Source organism: Phasianus colchicus, chromosome 5, assembly GCF_987193195.1.
Source record: "Phasianus colchicus chromosome 5, bPhaCol1.hap1.1, whole genome shotgun sequence".
NCBI classification, from domain to species: domain Eukaryota; kingdom Metazoa; phylum Chordata; class Aves; order Galliformes; family Phasianidae; genus Phasianus; species Phasianus colchicus.
The window spans coordinates 26,562,350-26,575,590 of NC_143440.1; the positions used below are offsets into that span (position 1 = coordinate 26,562,350).

Below are 13,241 nucleotides of genomic sequence, written 5' to 3' on the forward strand. Positions count from 1 at the left end.
AATGTTTTTCTCTAGAAGTCTCTACTCTAGATACCTTTTCCTGTCTTCGCTTCATAAACCCTCACTTAAACTCCTTATACTTTTTATTTTCATAGAATCATAGAATCACCAAGGTTGGAAGAGTCCTCCAAGATCATCCAGTCCAACTGTCCACCGATCACCTGTATTTCCCACTAAATCATGTCCCTCAGTACAACATCTAAATGTTTCTTGAACATATAGGCTTTTCCTACTACTGCTGATTTTACACTTGCATTTATTGATTCTACCCTTTCTTCTGACTAGGAATTTTACTGGGAGTCCTCAGGTTTCTTCTCAGAAGTACAAACGTTGCCATCATTTAAAGAGTAGCACTGAGGCATGAAGCCTGAAATTGAATGCACCACCTTGCCCAGATTGGCCTTGTTACACTAAGGTGCAGAAAGCAGTACTTAGAGTCACAGTAGAAACAGTACTTACAAACTTATAGCAATACATTTCAGTATTCCCACACAACTTGAGGACAATAACGTTGATCAAATAAGAAACTATAAGTAGTATTTGACAACTACAGAAGTACTTACGCAAGTCTGCCTTCCGGACGTTCCTCAGTCTTATTATTTTTACAGTAAGCAAGTTGAAAGGAGATACTGGCCTCTGCAGAACAATTTAAAGAAAAAGAAACAACAGCAAGATGAATATCAGTCTCTAGCCAGACCTCTGCATGCTCTAACCTTGAAGTATTAAGCACGTGGATAAAACAGATTTTAAGGCTGAGCTATTATCAAACCAGCTGAACTATTTGGAAAAATTGTATGTATTTTTGGCATATAACCCTTTCCAGATCTGATAAAGAAGGTGCAGATTTCAAAACTACATGAGTTGAAAGCAGCTGTTGAGTTTAATTTGATAAGGAACAATTCCTTCTAACTCTGCTTCTCTACTATCAAAATGAATCTCCTTACATCATGCACTTGGTGTTCTTGGGTCTGGAATGTAATGGACTGCCTATGGGACTCTAATAGCTGTCACAGCAGCTGTGCAAGTAGACCAGAAATGCTGCTGACAACCAGGAGATATTTTTCATGAAGACACTGATCTACAGCCCTGGTTCCCAGCAGAAAACTGAACTACTCTTATTGGTGATGATCCTGGGAATCAACTCATAACTCAAATCAGATACCTTCAGATCAGAAATATTAATTTATAAAACCTCATAACTACTGTGTACTGAACTAACATGTCACCATGTTCCTTAGGCTATAATTGAACTTCCTCCCATTTCACCTTTGAGATAACTGCTTAACATGTTTCTCTACTTCTCCACTCTCACATTAACATCTCCATTTCATAGGTACCATTGATCTTTTTAAAAAGGTTGTATGAATATATAATTTCACTTAACATTTTCTTAGAACTGATACTGAGCTTTGAGTCTACTGGACCAATGAAAGACCAAAAACAGGTTTTTGTGCCTCAGAATGTCTAATCTTTCCATCTATGCCAGTTGGTAAGAAAATATATTAATTATACCCATGAACTCTCTCATGCCTGCATTCATAGACATAATACACCCTAAGAAACACATATTGTTCTAACACAAGCACATGGGTTTTATCACTTTGCACCCAAAGTGTTTATATTAATACAAGAGGCAAAAGTAAAAATGATTTGCTGACATTAGATAATCAAATGTAACTTATTACTATTTCCTTCACACATTATAGGCTTTGTTGGACCATGTCTTTCCAGTTGCAGCAGCAATCTTATCCTGTAGAGTTTCGCAACACTTGGTCAAAATTAAGCAAACAGGACAGTAACTTGGCATTGGACCCTATTACAATGTAATAAAGCAGATCTACATCTTCACCAACAAAGCCCTCAGCTTCTCCAGGGTGGACAAAAACCTCTGAGAAACAACCTGGCTAACACCCTTCCCTCTTCCTCCAAAAGGCCCACGAGGCAATCAAAAACAACAAAAATACATCATGCTCAGACTTTAGAGTTGAACTGACAGAATTGCTTTCCTACATGCATTTAAACATGAGGGAGACTGACTTTTTTCTTCCAGCACCTAAAGGGGGCCTACAGGAAAGCTGGGGAGGGACTTTTTATAGGGGCATGTACTGACAGGATGAGGGGAAGTGGTTTTAAACTGGAAGAGGGTAGATTTAGACTAGATATTATGAAGAAATTCTTTACTGTGAAGGTGGTGAGAAAACTGGGAAAAGTTGTCCAGTAAGATCGTGGCATTCGAGACCAGGCTGGACAAGGCTTTGAGCAACCCGACCTAATAAGAGGGGTCTCCGCAGGGGGGCTGGAACTAGACAATCTTAAAGGTTCCTCCCAACCCAAACCATTCTATGATTCTATGATTTTTACATTGGCAGATAATGATAGGACAAGGAGAAATTACTAGAAGTGAAAGGTGAGATTTAGATTAGGTATAGGAGGACATTTTTTACTCAGAGGATGGTAAGGCACTGGCACAGGTTGCCCAGAAATCAGGTGATGCCCCATCTCTGGAGGCATTCAAGGCCAGTTTGAATGGGGCGCCCTGGGCAGCCTGATCTGGTAGGTGGCAGCCCTGCCCACAGCAGATGGTGGGACTGGATAGGCTTTAAGGTCCTTTCCAACCCAAGTCCTTCTAGGATTCTATGCATTAAATATAATTAAGCATGATAAAGAATCAGTCCTAGACCCAAGGATCAACAACTAAGGCTTGCCTATCCCTGCCACATATGCTGATGCATTTGTTACGTGTAGCCTGGTCCCTATTCTCTCACCCAAGAAATCCCGAGTGTCTTTGTCCTCAACAGTACAATTTCAGCAGAAGATGTAGAGAATACCTTTCCCCAGAAAAGCTAAATCTTGCATCTCTTGAATACTGAAGGATGGGCAGAATGAGTAGAAAAATCCCCCATTGCAGGGAAGTGATATAACCACCAGGCTGGATGTCATTTTTAGGAAATAAACTTTGCCTCGTTCTTTAAATACTAGGGTCTAGACCTCTGCTTTGCTTATCAAGTGGGTAGTGGTTTCTTCATTCAGCCCTCAGTAGCATACAGAGGTAGGATATAAGACTGTGTCCCCAATGTTTCCCCATTAGCTGGGTGTGCCTACTTACATGGGTCCCTTACCTGCTGTAACAATTCCCATACCAGTATAACTCAACAAATATATGGAATCTAACTCTTCAAACGTATTGAATCAATCCCCAGTGCTTAACTCGGGTTGTAAAGACTTAGAAGTCCAACATTATGTCTCCTAAACGTAGGTGTCAGAATGCTTTGTCAAATCCAGATCACAGCAACTTACAGTCACTTGGAAAAGAACTCCTGAGAGGCATATCTTAAACTGGATCCTCTGCTGTTAATGACTTAATGTTGTTAATGCTGGCAGTGCCTTCCACATGTTTCCCTTTAATCTGATGATGACCATAGCACAGGCTGGGTGAATTCCAAGGCCAGAAGCCTCCCAGGTCAGCTATTACATGCACTACAACTTTCGGCTTCTGTGTTTATTTGGTCTGAGACCTGATTGTTACCTCATAAACCGGAAACACAAGCCAGGCATTTTAATAATCACTGTTGAAACTACTTAAATATATGAGATTACAAACACAGGAATTGGTCACCCAGTCCTACGTCAGATAAAAGACCTGTGGCACATTTGTGCAATCCTGGCATATCTGTTCCCAGGGAAGTCAGTGGCACTGTTCACGTGTGCTCATCCACATGAATAAGAGCTGCCTAACTGGACCCTAAAACTGTTCTATTTCAGTAAAATTCCTTCTGCACTTCTAAAGGAATTGTTCTTCAGGCGACTGGAAATACATATGACATTCTTGAGTTAAATCAAGTGAAAAGGCAATTATTAAAGCAAAACAGCGTGACAGATGTATTTAGAGCATTGCCTTCTTTCCTTAGCTTTCTCTTCAAAACAAAATAGAAGACTCATCCCTACTTTAAAACTCGCGAAGACCAACAAAGAAAATGCTCAGCCCTGTCAGAAAGCGCAGCAGGACACCAAACCCCTACCTTACTGCCATGACTCTGGCCTCTGTCAGGTATGTGGCACCTACTAACTTCAAAGAGCTCTGGAGCCCCAGGGACAGGCAGGATTTCATTACATTACCATGTCTGCTACCTCAGGCAAGGTCAGATGCATAACAAACACTTTCTTTGCACTGTGCATTTCATATTTATTTCACGCATTTTAAAATATCCCATAGCTAGTTCCTGTTAAGAGTTGACAAAGCTCACTGGGGTTGACACAAAATAAAAACAAATGGAGCAGCAGCGGATCAAGGCTTCATTCCTTCCAAGAGCTATGTAAAACACGCATGGCTCAGACTGCCATTTTCATGTGTTTTTCACTTTTTCCCTACTTGCACTTCCACGGCTGGAATCTCTCATTAGAATAAATCCAAAACATGGAAGAGAAACTGAGTCTAAAATTCGCACAGTTCAGCATGGCTTTCTGTAAAAAACACATTAGTCTATGTTATTTTGATATGATACAGTAATTCAAGTAATCAAAAAAGTTTTGGCAGTTTTTTTTTTTCTTTCCCTCTACATTTTCCCACCAAGTACTTTACATTATCCTTTTAATTTAAGTGACCATTTAAGTTTTGATCACAAACACATAAATATTCCACGAATTGACCTGACATTGACTGGTAATGAAAGCTAGTTTCCTTATAGAGCTATAGAGTGGCATAAAACATCTCAAATGTTTGACATCCACATATTTATCATCACAACTACCAATTGTCATGACCAAAAAAAAAATTTAAAAAAGTCAGGCCCTTAATGATTTTGTTTTCCTTTCCTAAAAGGGCAAGAAAAAAAGGGCTTTATGTCCTACTCCATATTGTATTTACTATACTCAGTCCAGTTCTGCCACCCTAAATACTTTAAAGACAAAAGGCATGACCTAAGGCCAGTAAACTGTACAGCTCTCACCCCTAGAGACCCATCTGTAAAATGAAAAGCAAAGAAAAACAAACAAACAAACAAAGTTTAATCCTGTAAAACAAATTCTGAGTTTACAGGATTAAAAAAAATAATTTGTGACATTAGCATACTTCCTTCAGACTGTGAGATTATACACAGAAGCCTAAACATCATTTTCATAGCCACTTTTTGAAGAAACTTTGCAGTCAAAGTCTTGTTTGACTATGGCATTTCACCTTGGAGGAGCATAGACAGCAGCAAGCGGCTCTCAGTTAAGATCAGAGATCAGATACCATCTCTAACAGCAAACCTTCATGACACAAAGACCAAAATCACCACCATCTGGGAGAGCCTCACCACAGTTTCCCACCACCAGGATCATGTGCAATCAAAGCTCAAACCAACCAGGCTAGTAAGCCACTACATCACCAATGCAGGGCAAGAGCACCGAGCGAATGGCAAGTATCTGAAGACAACCCCATTTGGCTGCCACCGCCCTCCATTCATCAGTTCAGAACAGCTTATCTGACATTTTCCTTTATGCTAATATTTATCAACCTGAATGTCTGCTAATTACTCAGGAAGTTTTCATTTGCCAAAGAATGCATCCTCAGGTCCATCTCAACAGAATACCTTGGGATTGTATTTTGGTTTTTTTGTTGTTGTTTTGGGGGTTTTTTGTTTGCTTGTTTGTTTGTTTTTGCATTTAGAGTTTTGGCACTACTTCTACTTTGAGGATAATGAAACTGTTAAGTTATATGAGAGGTCACTGTAACACAAAAAAAGATTACTAAAGCACTAAACACCCACTTACACAGAAGGAACAATGCAAGAGGCAAGTTTCATCCAAAGAAACCAAAATATAAAAAACAGAAGGAATTCAGGAATGAGCACGGGTGAAGAACAAACCTGCCCAGATTAGCACAACACCAACAGCACCAAAAGCATCAGAAAAGCAAGGCAATACTTCACCCTACAGAGCTGAAGCTGCAGCTCAGCCTTTCAGCATTCTGTAACTAAGCCAGCACAGTTTTCCCCTGAGCAACTGAATTCCCAACATTTTTCTGGTGCTGTACATCCAGCACTGGACAGCATTTAATGAAGGGGCAGCTAATTACTACCTACCGTTCTCTCCACTGGCGCTGAGGTGCCCGTAAATGTCTAGGAAGAACAATACAAGGCAAAGTTAAGAAAACTAAACTACATGTTCATCTTTTATTTTAGGCTGACATTTAAGAACATCTCCCATTCAAAATCGAATTCAGGGCCATGAGTATTAATGACAGTCATCAGGTACTTTACCAGTCACCAAACCCATGTCAACAACTCCATGAAAGCTTCTTGCTTTCTTGACATGCAGCTTTTCCTTTCAGCAAGCACAGGGAGTAATGCTGCTAACCCTAAAACGTAACTGGAAAACAGACACGCCACAAGGTTCTGCACGATGCTAGTGTAGGAACACACTTCTTGCAACCGTAAGATCCAAGGAACAGCAAACTTGCCTCCTGTGACTTGGCCATACACCTAAAACAGCTTGTTCTCTACTATGGAAAATTAGAATTCCACCCACTTTACACCTGCTGTCGGCTTCTTTTTCTTACCTCATTTGAACTTAAATTTGATCCCATTGCAGCCCCAGTTGCATCTAAGTCCAATGATAAAACACACTGAGCTGTATGGCTGGCAGGAACTCCTCATGCATATTAGGGGTGGAGGATTAGGGATTTTATGACCAGGTTCTCCTGCCCCACCCCTTTGTTATTCCCAGTCATTAGGCAGTCCCCTCCCAGCTTCCTGCAGCCTATTGGAGAATGTCAGCTGAGTCAGCAGGACGAGGAGACTCCTTTTCTACCTACTTCGTGTTTCAGGATACACTGAAACTCCTGTCTACCCAGGGGTTTCTAGAAAATACTACTGCTAACTGTTAACTCGACTGTCTGTTACTTACTAAATCACAGCTCTCAGCCCCACCACACAGCTACCAGAGTACTGGGAAGAGATCCCAAAAGCTGCTTTCCATACCCTGAACTCTATCCAGCATCTGTAGCAGCAAGCTGCTCAGCAAGGTAAATTGACTTGGTGCCTCAGCTAAATTTGCAGGTTACATGCTCTTCTAATGTTATTTGGACATCTCTGTGCTAGCCTTAGTATCCTTTGCCTGGATATTTAGTGTATCTGTAGGAAAAAAAAGAATCATTGCCCAGAAAAGCTTGCAGTTACGTGCAGTGAGAGGAAATCAGGAGCTACAGGCAGTAGGAGGAATCTGGGGGAGGACAGGTGAGGCAGCAGGGCTGTGCTCGGTGCGTGGGCCCTGGGAGCGCAGCCACTCATTCAGCAAGGTATAACCATACAAAGGGTTCCTGTGTGTGCCCACTCACAGCAGCTCCAGCTGGCACCACAACAGAAACATCTGGGCCCCAAATGCCTCCTGGTGCCTCTTTTTGATAGGACAAGTGTGAATGGCATTAAACTAAAGAGGGTAGATTTAGGTTAGGTGTTAAGAAGAAATTCTGTACTCAGAGCAGGGTGAGGCACAGGCTGCCTAGAGAGGCTGTGGGTGCATGGAGGTGTTCAAAATCAGGTTGGCTGGGGCCCTGGGCAGCCTGATCCGGTGGGTGGCAGTCCTGCCCATAGCAAGGGGCTGGAACTGGATGATCTTTAGGGTCCCCTCCAACTATGCCATTCTATATTTCTATAATTTACTTAGTGTGCGGTGACTCAGTGCTTGTAAGGGCAGCGTATTACAGGAGCCCTGAATTAGCATGTGTCTGCAGGTTGGCAAACTTTGGAGTGTGTGACATGAGATTCTTGCTCTGCCACACTCCTTCCTGTCTCCCTGCTTGATGACAGGGGGAGGGTGGTACTAACACTTGCATCACAGATCCCAAGTAGGGCACAGGCCTTGTGGTAAGGTAAGGTTTGGTATCTGAAACGTATTTTTAAAATCAGCCTCTTTAATACTGACGGATAATCCACTTCTTCCTTAACTTCTGCCATTGTTACTCTATATCTGTGTTAAATGCTTATGAATAAATCCAGGCAGAGCACTCACAGGTGAGTATCATCCATTTATGCTCTTGCAAAACTAGTCTTTCCAGCTTTAGAAAGAAGAATGCTTTTCTAGAGAAAATCCAGTATTAAAAAATGAAGTAGGAATCTGCTGCAATGAATAAATAAATCACCACACATTATTGATCAAATGAAAGAGGATCAGTCATTCAGCTTGGTTTCCCCAGCTCACCACAGCAGATGCTGTGCTGGAGGAAGTCAGAAAGTCCTTTGGAGGAACTCTACCCTCTCCTTGTGCAGTAAGAACCCATTACTTAGTTCATTTCTTAGCCACAAAAGAGGTACCACCCCAGCTATTTCAAAGCCAATGCAATACTGCCCCAGCATTACTTTCATAGAAACATAGAATCACCAAGATTGGAAAAGACCTCCGAGATCATCTAGTCAAACTGTCCACCTACCAATATTTACCCATAAAACCACATCCCTTAGGACAACATCTAAAAAGGGGATCCCACCTCTTTGTAATTTGGAGTATTACATTCATTGCATCTTCATTGCTGAACAGTTTAATATTCAGATTGCTTTCTCAAAATAGTATAATTATTCCCACACCCCAAACATGCTCTTAATTACCTCTTCCTCCCGTGCTCAGAACCATCACCAAGTTTTCCAGCTGATGTAGCCTTCCCTTAACCACAGCTTATCCCCCACACACAAGACAACTTTGGAGGAGAACTTTGAAAGCTTTGTAGAAGTCAAGAATTACAATCAACAGATGTAAGTAGTGTTTCATTCTATCATTAACTAATATCACCTGTAACAGAACATTTTTCTCATCACTGAAGAGGCTTTGTTTGCTGACCACTGTTCTCATGGAAAGGTAATACTGCAAGGTCTATACAATCCATGTCCAAATAAACTCTGATTTTGCAGTCTGTCCCACTGTTGTGTTGTAGTTAGAAATGTGTCCCACAATTGTGATTTCAGAAGATTTCTACTTCAAAGTATAATAAATTAATGTTGGGGCTTTTTACATTTTTCTTGAATTCTTTTCAAATTACGGAGACTTACAAAGACAGCCATCAAGTAAATTGTGGGAGAAGTTACTCAAAGTCTAGCAAGCCGTATATTGGAACTATACAGATTTTTTTTAGCCAGTACATTTCCAGAGTAAATAATTCAAAACCAGTAGTGTTCTCCATATAGATGCTATTAACACTCTTATTTCACTTTTTAAAGACTAGGGAGACAATTACACACAAGGAAACACAAAGTAATCTTTAAAGCTCTGAGCAATGTAAAGGAAAGTAAAAATGAAGATATAATTTTCCTCTGCTCTCCATCTGCTTTGAAGTACACATCTACATACACATGCTTTTGTGTCTCAGTCTCAATTAAAGGCAAGTAGAGCAAATATGAATATCTTGCCAATCTGATGCAGTCAAAATTAATTTGAACTGCCTTACTGCAAAGACTACCGTCCCCAACAGAGACACAATTATCTGGATATCATAAATGCAGTAAGTTGCAAGTTACAGTAAGTTGCAGTAACAGCTGCATCCAACATCCTATGATTACCTCATATACACCTTCATCACCTTCTGATCATCTAGGACTACAGAAATGTATGAGTAATGGGGGATTTCATATTATTAAAGAAGAAAAGTACAGTTGTACCACCTCTCTAATGACCTCTCATCACTTAAGCACCTTGACTAGTGTTTAAATTGAATCAGAAAGGTAGTTCAATACCCCAAAACAAGTGAGAAGTGTTATAAAATGACAGTGAGATGTCTTAGTAGGAAAGAAGTATTCACAGTTTAAAAAAAAACACAAATTAACAAGTAAATAAACAGTGTCAGGTCTACAGTTGGAGGCTGTAGCCTTTCAGTCTTTTTATTTATTTTAAAACAGATCTGTAGGCTATACTATCTACACAGACCCTCACCTGTCAATCAAGCAAGAAAAGCAGCAGATCAAAATCAAATATCAGTTGCACAGTGGAGCTAAACTATAATCTCTGCATGTGAGAAGGCTTAACCATGAATAATGACACCCCCTTCCCCATAGTCTCAGATTTCAGTCTGAGAAACATTCATCTTCAATATACTTACTCTTCCATACTCTACAGTGCCCTCAAAGTGAAGGCTACAGAACTCATTCCATCAGTGCCCATGCTTTCCTTTTCTGTCAGGTGGGAAACACAGGACCTTTATGGTAGACTGCATAGGTGTCGAGCTGTAAGAGAGAGATATGGAGGTTGCTGTTAGATAAAAAGAAATCTGGTGCCAGGATCACAACAGTTTTCAGTATCGTGGACTGAAGTTTGATTTGAAAACACCCAGAATCAGAGGTGTACCTTTACGGAAACGAGAAGTGATCCCCACTCAATCAGTAATAACATGACTCTGGGGAGGTGCTGACTGAATAGGGAGTTTTGCAAATGAAACCTTTTCTTCTGTAATTTAAAACATATTTCTAAAACACAATTTCTAAACAAATTGTGTCACACTAGAAATCATGCAAATTATTTAAAATTTCACTTTCTCCAAAGTCAATGTGTTAAGATCTTTCAAGACTGTCTGACATTTTCTTTCTTTTTTAACCTAAACAACATGCTGAACCAAATTGCTAAAGGGTTTCAAACAATCTAAAGGGGACCTGGTACAGAGGCCAGAGAAGAAAATCTGAAAATCTGTATATCACCCTCTTGTAAGTAGGAGAGACCTTCAATCTTAATGTGAATCCAAATCCCCGAGAACGAGAAGTGCAAATTCACTGCCACTGCAGAGAGAAATCACATCAGCTGACAGGGAGTAGAGGGGATTACATTTTTACTAAGGCATTAATCTGATTATGACACATATGGAGGAGGATTCTGGCTTCCAAAAAGTATTGAGAAACTTGTTTAAAAATTATTTTGCACGTCCTTAACATCCTTTGAGGAGATAAAGATCTCACCCCTCCTACTCACTCACAGGAAGTAACTGAATGTGTCTCCCATACAAAAATATGGAAGTATATACAATATGGGCTTCAGCTCTTTACAAAAAGAACTTTCAAATCCAAGCCCCTACTCAAACACAGGTGATCATGACCATCATCTCTAACTCTCCCCAATCTGTGTAGATGTGAGAACTTAGCAACACCTTTCTCTCTCTTAGTCTGAGGTCACTGGACCTTTCCAAGTTCATTCAACAATTCAGAAACCAGTCAGACAATGTTTTTTCTTCACTAATCCTCTCAGACAAGAGGTGTGAAGCACCTCTCTGTGTCAACTAATGAGTCAGTAATTCCTGCAACATAAGCATGGCAAGACACATAGCCTAGGAACTTTGCAGAGAAATCTGGAGCCCAACTGAGACCAAACCAATACTCAAAATATTGTCGAAGTCACTTTATGTCATGAGCTAATTAAGGGGTTAACTTCACCTACAGTCAGCCTGAGAAATGTCTGAGTCCCAGAAGACTATAAATATTCACAGCTAATTGCTTCCAGTAGAATGCCATCACATTTAGAAGAGCTTGTGTGACTGGTCACAAACAAGTGTTTCCAAAAAAAGAAATTGTTGACCTGCCTGGACCTAGATTAGAACAATTACACCAATGCTGAATCACTTCAAAAATCCAGCCAATATACCAGTACATTACTAGTGCATTTGTAGGCCAATACATCACTAGGCCTCAGTTCCCATTAAAAAATCTACACGTATATCCACACTGTAGATATGGATCTTGTTCTTGCTTTGTTATTTTTGATTTACATTTAAAGAAACATTATTTCCCCTCTACTTTTACACTGCCTTTCACCATAGCATCACAGGGATGACTCAGGTATTGCTGCAATACAGTAGTATGAATAAGTTTCAACAGGACAGAAAAAGAAGCCTTTTCTCCCCCAGACGAGAAGTCAGATGAGTTCCATTGTAAAGGAAACTCATAAGCCACTACAGAAAGTCCACCAAATTTTCCCTGGTGAGCCCAGGGAAAATATTAACTTCATATGTGGTGTTGGATCCTTGGAGTCAGGTCCTTACGCAAAAAACAGTATTTGACCGAATTTCCCTCAAGTCAAAATATCAAATTGCTAAAGCTAAACAATTTGGACAGCATAAGACTTTTCACTGGAGTGCTTAGCAGGCCCAGATTTCTTAAAGTGGGCTCCCTTTCTACAGCTTATTCTAAGCCATCCTAATTTTTCTAGATCTACTGCCAATTATGCACATCAAAACATCACCACCACGCCTTGGGTGAGTAAAGATCCAGGAGCAATGCCAAATGTTGCAACCACCAGCAACTGGTTGACGAAATACCCCAGCACAAAAAATACTGCCTCTGTTACATCTTCCTAGAACTGTGAAAAGGATTCTTCAAAATAATTAAAATACATTTTAAGTAGATAGCAACAAATATTTATTTATTTAAATCCAACATCATTATTATTTGAAAATAAACTTACTTGTGAAACAGTTGAACTGTTAGAGAGACATCCTCCCTATCTTCTTTGCTCACAGAAAACTGTTGTGAACTTTACCAGCAAGATGGCAAAGTTGAAAATGAAAGATTTTATCAATAACTGAGGAAAAAAAAGAGTTCTTGAACACAGCCATCCTAGAGCCATGCAAAGGGGTCCAAGTGATTGCTACCAATAGTTTCCTTTCTGAAAGGAAGCTTCTGGCTTAACTCATCTCCTTTCAAATTTTGCTGCTTGTAACTACTAATGAATGTGAACTGATGCATAGAAAATAGAACTTGCTTAGAAGGAACCAAGTATGGTGTTATCATTGGGTGATTACTTTCCAAGCATGGCACATGAGATAGTGATACCAGTTACCATTTTCCCAGAGCAGTGTCAACTTATTGGCAGCATACCACGCTGCTGGCATACAGATGGATGTACTTCCTCCTTTTTGTGAAACCCACATCAGTGTAATGAATGAGATGATGGCAAAGTGGAGAAAAACTGATAAGAATTTAGATATGAAATGCAGCATTGGCAAAGCACTGCACTCCCTATTACTGAATACTTTGGTATTTGCAAGTACCAGTAATTTGGACTTGTAAACCTCTCATTATCATCTCAGTCATCTTGGCTTTAAGAGCAGAATTTCCTGCAATATTTTTTATTATTATTATTATTTTTAATCCTCCAGCTGAAGTGGCCATTTTTCTTTTATTCTTCCTCAAAGATCATTTGCAAAGCTCGTGGTTGTTTTTGTTCCCTCTATATTTGGTTTGTTGATATCACAAACAAAAAGCACTTCCACCCAGATAAAATCACTAGATGAAGTG

General features: G+C 40.1%; 1 protein-coding gene across 2 annotated transcripts in view; it reads right to left on the reverse strand.

The window, feature by feature from the left end:
• LOC116229002 (cytosolic phospholipase A2 epsilon-like) overlaps positions 1–6,715 on the reverse strand; it is a 32,586-nt gene extending 25,871 nt beyond the window's left edge. Inside the window, exons 1-3 of one of the 2 annotated variants that reach the window (XM_031593213.2) lie at positions 6,539–6,715; positions 6,063–6,098; positions 564–636 (exon numbers count right to left, since the gene is read on the reverse strand). In XM_031593213.2, the coding sequence (XP_031449073.2) occupies positions 564–636; positions 6,063–6,098; positions 6,539–6,565 (136 nt within the window). In that variant the 5' untranslated portion in view covers positions 6,566–6,715. The remainder of the gene's footprint in view (positions 1–563; positions 637–6,062; positions 6,099–6,538) is intronic. The other variant, XM_090141018.1, reaches the window with a different exon arrangement.
• Positions 6,716–13,241: the final 6,526 nt, after the last annotated feature.